General features: G+C 41.4%; 1 protein-coding gene across 3 annotated transcripts; it reads right to left on the bottom strand.

Moving 5' to 3' along the window:
* Positions 1–681: 681 nt before the first annotated feature.
* On the bottom strand, positions 682–11,430 carry TLR4 (toll like receptor 4). 3 transcript variants are annotated; one of them, XM_036856405.1, is made up of 3 exons: positions 10,880–11,430; positions 6,125–6,291; positions 682–3,781 (listed from the first exon to the last, which is right to left on the bottom strand). In XM_036856405.1, the coding sequence occupies exons 1-3, from the start codon at positions 10,970–10,972 to the stop codon at positions 1,516–1,518; spliced, it is 2,526 nt and encodes an 841-aa protein (XP_036712300.1). In that variant the 5' UTR covers positions 10,973–11,430; the 3' UTR covers positions 682–1,515. The 3 variants fall into 3 exon arrangements, with proteins under 3 accessions (XP_036712300.1, XP_036712301.1, XP_036712302.1); XM_036856406.1 differs by lacking the exon at positions 10,880–11,430 and adding an exon at positions 6,556–6,636; XM_036856407.1 differs by lacking the exon at positions 10,880–11,430 and adding an exon at positions 4,319–4,418 and having other exon boundaries at positions 6,125–6,210.
* Positions 11,431–11,678: the final 248 nt, after the last annotated feature.

Raw genomic sequence — 11,678 nt, 5'->3', positions numbered from 1 at the left:
TGGAGACATCTACATCAAATGCAAATATTCCCCTTGCAATATAATCACACTTTCTTCCATGCAGACATGATCACACGAAAAGGAACAGGAACACATAGAGGCATGTGCACAAATACATATATCCACTTTCACTAGCACATAAGGCCTATAAACACACCCAGGCATGTTCAGCAACTCCAACCATGCTCCAACCAAAATACACTCTGGAACACTCAGTCACAAACACACTCCTACATGTGGCCATATTTCCAGTTTTTGACAACTGTATTTTCCAAGTGTCCTCATTGCCCTTTCTTTGACTGCACTATTCTGGGAAAGCTGGCTGCCTGTGCTTTTCAAAGAATTTCCCTTAACACGACCCACAGTAACCTCAAGGACATTACTTTCTCAATGATAATATCTACTCTTTCCTAAATGTGATCATGGAGTGACACCCAACAGGAAACAGCAATGTGTGCTCCCCACCTCGAACCATTTCAAAATCCCCTGAAAGATTCAGTGGACCATCAAACAATACTCATTTGCTGCAGAATAAACCTTTGCTGCAACTCCCATCATGCAGTCACCCCAGCTCTATCAGCCCACATGTTTCTGGGGTCATCAAGAAGAGCTGACCTCCTGAGGTCATCCCACCTCCTGCCCTGCCTCTAGCCTGAATTGCTCATGATGAGACCAGGAAGCTGGACTTGTCTCCCTCTATTATAATAAGTGCCACTTTCAACCAAATTATTTTAATGCTTCCTTCATGACAGTCATAACTTGGTAGGTAATAACTTCAGAATGGCATCAAGTGACAAAGTGACAGAGTATATTTTACATATTTGCTCAAAAGTTAGTGGTTAAATATGGATCTTTCCAGCATGCCTCTAACAGCCTTATTTATGATATGGGTTTATAGAGAAGACATGAAAAATGAGAACTGGATTTATAAAGACAAAAAAATATCAGGGACTAGTAGTTAATAAATAGAACATGCTAAGGGATAACCAGGATATTTGTGAATTGACTTAAAGTGGGGGGTGGATCTGAATCTGGAGCCTTTTGAGTCGCAAATAGAATTTAAATTATATTCAAAAGAAAAGGGAAAAGTGAGCCAAGACCTAGATCAGTTGAAACTACCAAAACTGCTTTGTTTTAACATGGCTAAAACATATAACGTGAGATGGTTTCTACTCAAAAGACGAAGGAGAAGAAGTCTGTCCTTTTCTAATCTCACTGAGGCCCAATCTCTTAGTTCTAATTCAGTTTGATGGGGTAAGAGTTGAGTTGACTTTCCCTGTCCTGGACTCCTTAGCTGAGTTGGTTGAAACATCCACCTGGAAGTTCTGTATTTTAGTACAGTGTTTATTCCCTCTACATTGTAAACTCCATGAGATTAGCAGTCCTGTATATCTTGTGCACCACTAAATCACCAGCCTTTAGCACAATGCTTGGTACGTTGCAGCATTTAATACTTGTTAACTGAACAATCACTGTGTCCGGCTGGGCAAGGAGCACATCAGGAGATTTTCCCCCTCAAGTGGAGGCTGTTGCTTCCTGCTGTCTGCTGTCTGCATCTGCTGTTCCTTCTGGCCTCCATGGTTTACCGTCCAGCAAGGCTTTTCTGAGTCGTCTCCAGAAGATGTGCCGCCCCAGGACACTGTCCTCCCACTCCAGGTAGGTATTCCTGTTGAGAAGGCGGTACAGCTCTACCTGCTGCCGCAGCAGGGACTTCTCCAACTTGTGCAGGACTATGAAGATGATGCCAGCACGGCTGCTAAGAAACTGCCAGGTCTGGGCAATCTCATACTCAAAGATACACCATCGGCTCTGGATGAAGTGCTGGGACACCACGACAATAACCTTCCGGCTTTTGTGGAAACCTTCCTGGATGATGTTGGCGGCAATGGCCACCCCAGGAATAAAGTCTCTGTAGTGAAGGCAGAGCTGAAAGGGGGGCACCCCCTCCTCCAAGTTCTTTACCAATTCATTCCTCACCCAGTCTTCGTCCTGGCTTGAGTAGATTACAAAAGCATCATAGGTGCTTTCACCTCTGCCATACTTTTTGCAGCCAGCAAGAAGCATTAGGTGGAAATAGAACTTATAGACCAGGACTCCTGCCACAGATACCAACAGGACGGTGAGAACCGACACACTAATGATCATCTTGTTCATCTGACAAGTGGCATTCCTGAAACTAAGCACGGGCATGTCCTGCATATCTAAAGGTTGTGTACACATCATTTGCTCAGCTCCCACCAAGAGCTGCCTCTGGTCCTTGACCCACTGCAGGAAACTCTGGTGTTCACAAACACAAGCAAAGTCATTCTGAGTAAGATTTAACAAAGCAAGGCTCCTTGGCAAATGCTGTAGTTCTTGCTCCTTGGACTCCATGATACGGTTGAAACTGCAATCCAGAATCCGGAGGGAGTGGAGTGGTTTATAAGGAAGTGTATCCAATGACAAGAGTTTGTTGTGACTCATATTTAGCACCTGAAGTCTAGGGAGGGAGTGAAATGCCATCTGGGATACCTGTTCCAGTTGACACTTAGAGAGGTCCAGGATGATTAAGTTAGTCAGTTCTGTGAAGATATCAGGAAGCAAGTTGTTCTGAAAAGAATTGCCTGCCATTTTCAAGGTTTGGAGGCGGACCAAGCCAACAAAGATGCCATGGAAGACAACTCGGGTGTTGGTATAAGAAATATCAAGGTAACGGAGGTTTCTGAGTGATAGGAATACTGAAAAATCATTGGCCTGTTTCAGATTGGAATGCTGAAAATCCAGATGTTCTAGTTGCTCTAAGCCCAAGAAGTTTGAATTCATAGTAATGACATCATTGAAGCTCAGATCTAAATGCTTCAGTTTGGTTGTCCCAAAATTAGTGTGAGAACAGCAACCCTTGAAACTCAAGCGATTTCTTTTGAGATCTAGAAACTGAAGGTTTGGTAGCTCAAATTCAGTAAAAGTGCTCATACCTTTGTTGTCTATGAAAACAAACTCTTTGAGAGAATTGAGCTTCAATGTGGGAAATTGTTTAAAATTACAGTTAATCAATTCTAAGTGTTGCCATCTGCAGTCTTTAGGAAGGGCTTCTAGACTGTCTAAATCCAGACTCAACAGAGAAATCATAGAAACATTTACCAAACAATTAAATAAGCCTGTATCATCCCTTGGGAATTCACTGAAGTATGCTATCCGAAATTTTTCGAAGGTCAAATTGCACAGTCCCTCCAGGACAGATCTGTCAAAACTTTGCAAGTTCCTTTCATTTTTAAATTCTCCCAAAACCAACCGATTGATTTTTAAACCAGCCAGACCTTGAATACAAATTTTCATTACATGTGTACTATTAAAATTACTTCGCAAAGTCAGTTCATTGAGCTTAATTTCTTTAAAGGTACCTGGTTCAATGAAGTCTAAAGGGTTCAGGGACAAATCTAAAGAGAGGTTGAGCAGGGGCATTTGATGGAGAACCTTCAAGTCTTCATGATAAACATTTTGGATTTTGTTATTAGAAAGATCCAAGTGCTCCAGGTTGGGCAGGTTAGAAAAATATTCAGGAAACTTGAAGGAATGGATAAGATTGTGAGCCACATTAAGCTCCTTCAAGGTTTTGAGATGTCCAATGGGGAAGTCCTCTAGAGATGCTAGGTTTATCTCCACGGCTACCAGCTTCTGTAAACTTGATAGCCCAGAAAAAGCTCCCAGGGCTAAACTCTGTATAGGGTTTCCTGTCAATATCAAGGTGGAGAGGTGGTTTAGGCCCTGATATGCATCATCTTCAATCATCTGAATTTCACATCTACAAGGAGAAGAGATACAGATTACATAATATTTCTGCTGAATAAAAAAACAAAACGAAATATCAACACAGTCACCTAGGTCTTCACACAGATATGACGTGCCATATGATGATGCATAGGCAAAAATCTCAAGCAAGGCAGATGAAGCAAAGAAGAAACCCCACAGATTTGGTATTATCATACTGACCCCCATGACAATCTCTGTTTATCACACTAGGCACACGTGATAAGCAGAGGCAGCCCATCCAACAGGGAAATCAGTTAAAGATCAATGATTGGGGCACGTGAAGACTGAACCTTGGATCAACGTTAGCCATTTCCTGCCACACATAATTGTGATTATATATCTGATTGGTACAGATGAGGCAGATAGTTGTTAGTTGTTAGGCATGATAAATGACTAGTGAATGTCAATTTCAAAGGTATAAAAAATTACACCAAAGTGTCACAGATATCCTTAATGTTCATGAAAAGTTCTCCATGTAGGGCTCATCACTTAATGTTAATCAGAGTATTAAGATGAAGAGAATATTTAACTTGGAAGCAGGAGATGTGAACATGAATCTCTGGTCGCTGTCAACAAGGCATGTGCATGTATATGAATCCCTTAAACTCTCCAAGCCTCAATTTCCTCATCTACAAAAAAGAAAAAAATGTATCAATAGATTTCCATAGGAAAAAAAAGGCTGCCTGGTCTATCACAAAGCATCCTTAGAAGATAAGTGGAGTTACTGTATATGAAGAACACTGTGAAGCAACATGAAAAGTCAGAGTATCTATTGCACTATAATCTGTCCTTGCCCTAATCCAGAATCTCCTCCTGGCTAACCAGGAGGGGGAGCTAGCCTCTCTCCAAGCACATATTTAAAGCCTCTGAGGGTAGTTCCTTGGGTATGTGGTGCGTCGAAAATGAATTATAAGGGACATTGATGAGACTCTTTTGTTTAAAAAAAAGCGTTGGTCTGTCTACCTCAATAAAGTATATTTCTTGACAAAATTCTCATTCAGAAAACTGAAATTTAGAAACTAATGGAATGCTATAATAGTATTTTATGCTTATAAAATCTACTTTACAAGGTTTTTAATATATATAGCGTGTTAACATTTAGTATCACAGTTAACCCTGTGGGGTAAAGTTCACCATTTGTGTTTCACAGATATGAAAACTGAGAATCAAGTCACACAAAGTGACATGCCTCAGGCCATATGGCAGTAAATGTTGGAGGAGGACCCAGCTCAAGTCATCTGACCTCCATAAGGCTCTATGTCACTGCCTTCAAAATGCTTGATCCCCCCTTTGTTGTAGTCTATCAATATCCAAGTTAGAGTATAAAACATAAGATGATCACTCTTCTGCAGGAATATCTACTATCCTCTTATCCTTTACTAAGAGTTTCTATAATAAAATGTCATACATAAAATGTTTCTCCATTTTTCACAAACCCTTATAGAGATTATAGTCCATTATCTATTACATTTCTAAATAAGGTCCCTGATGATGAAAATGATTTTAGGATTCAATTCCCCCCAAAATGATGATAATAACTTCACCTGTTCTAATGAATGATATACTTCCCTGTATCAGAAAAATAAAACATTAGTCACTGTTCTTTCTCACAGCAGATGTTTTCCTTTGATCTTGTTATCTTTCTCTTTGGGTTACTTGTATCTTTCTAATTCCTTATCCTCTACCCCACTTCCAATATTCTAGACATTATTTGAATCCCACTCAATTCATGAACTCTATATTGATTATTCACTGCATAGAAGGCCCCTTTTCTGTACAACACAGTGTCTTGCCTCTAGTTTGTAAATAACTTATCACCTACTCTTATATATTACTATCCTTATTATCTCAGGTTCAAAATCCAAAACCAGAATCAAGTAGCATGTGTTGAATGTCTACTATGCTGAGCACCATGCTCAGGATTTAAACATATCAATTCTTTCAAGTGGATATGCCCTCCTTAGTAGCTAGGGTTGTGTGTTATATATCAACATACTCTCGTTTCCTAGCAGAGTGAACAACATATAGCAAGTAGTCAATAAATATCTGCTGATGAAAGAGTTTGAGTCAATTTACTACCCTAACTTAAAAGAAAATCAAAGATAGAATTGTCCTTAGAGACTGTCTCATCCAACTGCTCATTTCACAGATAAGAAAGCTGAGACCTGGAGAAGGGAGGTGGCTTGCCCAAAGTTATATAGCAAGTAAGATGTCTGTTGAATGAATAAATAGATGAGTGAAAATGAGACTTCATTAATCAGGCTTTCTGACTTAAGAATGAAATGATAAAACAATGAACATTTCTCCTTGTACAATGGTAAAACTCATACATTACCTGGATAAATCCAACATCTGCAGTTCTGGGAAGTTGGAGAAGCTATGGCTGTTTAAATGACTCAGGTGGTTAAAGCTCAGGTCCAGTATCTTGGTCGATGTGGGGATGTTGTCAGGGATTTTATAGAGATTCAGCTCCATGCATTGGTAACTAATGTTAGGAACCACCTGAAATGATCAGACATTAGATGCAGTGTCTTGCTGCATGCACCTTACCAGACCTCCCAGCAACTCTCCTCTCCTAGGCCAAAGCCTGGGATGCCACTGGGACAAGCACAGGGGCCAGTCAGCCTTCCTTCATCCATCCATCCATCCATCCAGTCATGCATCCACCCAATCATCTGTTCATCCATCCACCCATCCATTCATTTATCCACTCACTTCATTCTTATAAAATGTCTTACTCTAGATTAGGAAGGGAAAAGCACCTACCCAACGTTTAACCTCTGCTATCACAATGGCAGCATTTAGCGAGAAGCAATGGAGTCAAGTGGTGAAGAGCTGAAGCTCTAGAGTCCAAAAGCTCTGGGTTTCACCCTATCTCTTCCCTGTGATTTGCAACAAGGGATTTTGTTGTTGTTGTTGTTGTTGTTGTTTTAAATTATTTATTTATTTATTTATTTTGGGCTGTGTTGGGTCTTCGTTGCTGTGCACAGGCTTTTTCTAGTTGCGGAGAGCAGGGGCTACTCTTCATTGTGGTGCACGGGCTTCTCATTGCGGTGGCTTCTCTTGTTGCAGAGAACAGGCTGTAGGTGCGCAGGCTTCAGTAGTTGTGACACGCAGGCTCAATAGTTGTGGTTCACGGGCTTGGTTGCTCCGCGGCATGTGGGATCTTCCAGAACCAGGGATCGAACCCGTGTCCCCTGCATTGGCAGGCAGATTCTTAAGCACTGTGCCACCAGGGATGTCCCACTGTTGTTGTTTTTCTAAATACACCTCTCGTTGTATACAAACTTAGGGAGACTGCGAGTCAGGTGTCCAGACCTTCCTTAGTCATAGCGCAATTTTTGCCAATTGTATTCTTTCCCTTGGATCACTGACCTTTGAGCAGATGAGATAGAAATGGGGACAAATCTTTGAAGTGCATCGACTTCAGTGGTGGAACCTAGTGAATAAGGTCAAGCGCTTGATGCTGTCTTGGTTCCTGTGCTGATTTCTATCATACTTTCCCAAATTCTTTGTAAGCCTTGTTCTCCAAACTCCCATTTAATTTCGTAATTCTCTGATTCTTCAACAAAATTCCTTGCTTAAGCCAGCTAATTTTGGTTTTCAGTTTAAAACCAGTAGAATCTTTTAAAAGGATTAATGAGATAAGGTATTAAAGAGATTATCTCAAAGCCTATTACAGTGTAAATGATCAATAAATGTTAGCATGTATTATTATTGGCTATTATTAATTCCCCACTATATGCAGGCTTGTTTCTTATATGTTACATGTTTGAATTTAATCTTCAAATAAACCTTTTTAAGAAGAAGAATTCAGTGAGATGAAGTAACATGCGTAACGTCTCACAGGCCATAGTGCAGCTCTTTGCTTTATTCACTTGTCTCCTGAAATGTTATTCCTCGCAGAATCCTCACAGCCCATACTGTCTAATAGAGGATGGTGCCAGGCATCATCCCTTACCCTCTTTTATCCTCCTTCACAGGCGGCATCACTATCTAACATTATGCCTTCTATGTGATTGTTCCATACGTACTGTTTGCTTCCCTCACTAGATCGTAAGCTTTGAGACTCTAGCTCTCTGTCTCCAGCACTCAGAATGATGCCCGGAAAATGGTTAATGCTCAATAAAATTTGTCAAACAAATGAATTGATAACTGATTACATGGAAGTTTATTCAAATCCCAGTTGAAGGCATTTTCTGCTAAGTGCTGTGGGCAGCACAAAGACCAATGTGATAAGGCTCCAGACTTCAGTGAGCTCACAGTCTAGAGTAAGAGTTTTGATAGGAGCACAACTCATTCCTGAAAAGAGTCTTAAACCAGGCTTGGAAAATGTTCCCTTTGGTTCAGAAAAGGTAGAGATCAATCCTGGATCCAGGGATTGTAGATTGTAGAAGGCTTCCAAGAAAGAGAATATTTCCAGGTGGGTCTGGAAGGATAAGTGAGATTTGGATATGGAAAGAGGAAGAAGGAGGGAAGAGTGTGAGTACACAGGGGTGGAACACTAGCTCAGATTAGCTGGTGTGTGGCAGGAGTGGGGAAACCTAAGCCAGAGGGGAAGCCAGAGCCAGATCAGGAAGGCCTCATACTTTGTCCTGTGGCAATACTTTTAATCACTTAACACGTATAAATTGAACAACTACATGTGCTAGGCACTGGGATAAAGTGATAAATAAAACCAGCAATGATCTTGCCCTCTTACAGATTCCATTTCAACAGAAAGACAAACAGTGAACAATAAATATATATATATATATATATTCACAACACTATATGTATTTTATATATATAGTTTATATATGTATAGCCAATGATGTGATATAAAAAAATAAAGCAGCATAGGAGATTAGAGGCAAATATAGGGAGTGGGGAGCTCTACATGAGGCAATCAAGGAAGACTTCCCAGAGGAGGTGACATTTAAGCAGAAATTTGAATGAAGTGAGGGGTTAAGCTATGAAAATATCTAGGGCTGCACTGTCCAATATGGTAGCCACTAGCCACACACGGCTGTTGAGTATGAGAAATGTGGATAGTTTAAATATGATAAATGTAAAATATATACAAATCTCAAGGACTTAGTACCGAAGAAAGAATGTAAACTATCTTGTTAATAGTCTAGTATATATTACATTTTGAAATAATATTTTGAATATACTGACTCAAATAAAAATATTATTAAAGTTAAATTCACCTGTTTGCTTTTATTTTTTTAACTACTAGAACATAGTTTAAAACATAGTTTTAAATTCAGTTAGTTAAAATTAAGTTAATTTGGTTAAATAAAAATTTAGTTAAATTTAGTTTATTAAATGTATCGTTTAAATTTAAATAATATCATGTGACCCATTGAGCAGCACTGATCTAGGGGAAAAGCATTCTAGCTAGAGGAACTAGCCAGTGCAAAGGCCCCATGGTAGGAAAAGGTCCTAATAGCAATGGAAAGTTATTAAAAGTTTTTAAGGACGGTAATTTGTTAGATCTGTACCTCAGGAAAAACAACAACAATGACAAATAAACAGCAGACGAAAATGAGCAGATTAGATTAAAGGAAGGGGGCTAAGGGGTCAGGAGATGAGTCACTGCCCAAGAGTCAAGGCCAGGGGAACTGAGGATCTGCCCTAGGGTGGCACTGAGGTGATGGGCAGGGTTGGACAAGTTTCAGAAACTGAGAGCCTTTGGGGCATGGGCAATGGGAGGAGCCAGGAGTGGCTGTAATTTATCCTGGGGTGACCATGATTGGAGGATCTATACCCACTAACTGAACAGCAGGAGGGACACAGGGAGGAGGACAGTGAGCAGGGAATGGGGGGAGCAGAGGATGTGGAAATAACACATTTGTCTTTGTTACGTATTAAAGTACACAATTTCCCCCACGTCCTCAACGTCAGGACTGCTGGTTATGCTTTTCTTGAATTTCTGCCACACCCTAGATCCCAGGAGATTCTTCTGGCTGTTTGGTTCTGCCCTGGGCTTTCCAAAGCAAGTGTGAAGTCCATGCAGGGGAAAAACAAAGGAGATCCTTCATGAATGAGATTACAAACCAGGTGGTTGATGTTTCACAACGAAAGAAAGCATTGGACTTCCCTGGTGGTGCAGTGGTTGAGAAACCGCCTGTCAGTGCAGGGGACACGGGTTCGATCCCTGGTCCGGGAAGATCCCACATGCCGCGGAGCAACTAAGCCCATGCGCCACAACTGCTGAGCCCGCGCTCTAGAGCCCGCGAGCCACAACTACTGAGTCCACATGCCACAACCACTGAAGCCCGCATGCCTAGAGCCCGTGCTCCACAACAAGAGAAGCCACTGCAATGAGTAGCCCCCACTCGCCGCAACCAGAGAAACACCCGTGCGCAGCAACGAAGACCCAATGCAGCCAGAAACAAGAAATAAATAAAATAAAATCATAAAATAAATAAATTTATTTACAAAAAAAAGAAAGAAAGCATTGCCTTAGCTGATATTTTGCATCTTTCCCTGTCTCTTTTTCTTCTCTCTTCATCGCTCTTTCTCTGTATCTCTGTCTCTCCTTTTCTTTTTCAACTCCTTTTCTTTTCATTTTTTGGACAGAACTATGACTAGATTCAGAAGTCTGAAGTCCACTTAGAAAGTTCTTTCTATTAAGAGACCAAAAGAATCTTCTTCCTGAGATTGAAAGGGGCAAAGCAACAGCTTGAAACAGAGTGTACAAACCACCAGCGTTAAGCAATGACAGGAAGCAGGCTTCTTACAACTTTCTATTAAAGCCCATAATTCTTTTATCAATGTGAAAACTAGTCTCAGAGAGGTTTAATAACTTCTGCAAGGTCACACAGCCCAAAAGTGAAAGAACAGTGAATTTAAGCAGGTCTATCTGACCTGAAGTCCCTAGGAGCACTTTAACTCCTAAATGGGACATGACCCTATGGGCTGCTTGTTAATGTCCTATAGCCTTGAATCATTTGGTCCCTGTGGTTTCTTAGATCTTTAAGGTAATTTGATGTCTGTTTGCAAATGAAACTAACTGGGGCCCCGTCATGGGAAACTGAGCAGAGAGCAGTTTTTCAGAAGCAAGGCAAAGCTCCAGGAAGCCGAGCTGCCTCCAGCCACGTACCTGTACACAAGGGTCCCAGCCCTCCGACCTCAGGCAGAAGAGGAGGGCCATGGCTGGGATCAGAGCCGCAGCCAGGCGGGTGCGAGGCATCATCCTGGCATTTTCTGTGACCGGAAGTGGCCTTCTGAAAACATGACCCTCTGTGTCTGCCGGTCAAGGCAGCCTCCGAGGCACTGTGCTGTCTTCTCTTCCCTGCCCCAGGGCACTGACTGTATTCAAAGCAGTGCTGGGTTAAGGGAGGAGAGGAAGTGAGAGTGGCAACCTTAGCATTCTGGACTTTTGTTTCTCTAATGTTTATCTCCTCTGTCACTGGAGGGGAAGTTAGAAGAAGAAGAAGAAAATGTCTGCAGACCAGGGGCTGGAGTAACAGCAAGAGGAAGCTGGCTTTTATCCCAGGAGGTCATCTGACCTCAGGATTAGTGAGTTTAGGAAAGTAATCAGACTGGTCATACAGCATGTGTGACTAACTACCAAGGACGGTGGCTTCCCACTTTTGTTTCAGTAGTGGAAACTTACTGTCTGTATTAATTTCCTAGGCCACCATAACAAAAACCACAGACTAGGTGGCTTAAACAACAGATATTTATTTTCTCACAAAGTTCCAGAGGCTAGATGTCTGAGCTCAGAGGGTCAGCAGGGCTGATTTCTTCTCAGGCTCTTTCCTTGGCTTGTAGATGGCCGTCTTCCCCCCTGTGCCTTCACATGGTCTTTCCTCTGTGTGTGACTGTGTCCTAAGTTCCTCTTCTTATAAGGAAATCAGTCAGTCAAACTGGATGAGGGCCCACCCTAATCCATGACC

The sequence above is a fragment of the Balaenoptera musculus genome, chromosome 6, assembly GCF_009873245.2.
Source record: "Balaenoptera musculus isolate JJ_BM4_2016_0621 chromosome 6, mBalMus1.pri.v3, whole genome shotgun sequence".
NCBI lineage: Eukaryota > Metazoa > Chordata > Mammalia > Artiodactyla > Balaenopteridae > Balaenoptera > Balaenoptera musculus.
This window is presented reverse-complemented; position numbering and strand designations above follow the sequence as displayed.

Bases quoted from the DNA above. Each gene is read 5' to 3' on its own strand.
- TLR4 (XM_036856405.1), bottom strand. From the start codon at position 10,972: ATGATGCCTCGCACCCGCCTGGCTGCGGCTCTGATCCCAGCCATGGCC. The intron at 6,292-10,879 runs GTACGTGGCTGG...TGATCATTTCAG, and splicing joins GCTGGGACCCTTGTGTACAG to GTGGTTCCTAACATTAGTTA. The intron at 3,782-6,124 runs GTAATGTATGAG...TTCTCCTTGTAG, and splicing joins CAGATGTTGGATTTATCCAG to ATGTGAAATTCAGATGATTG.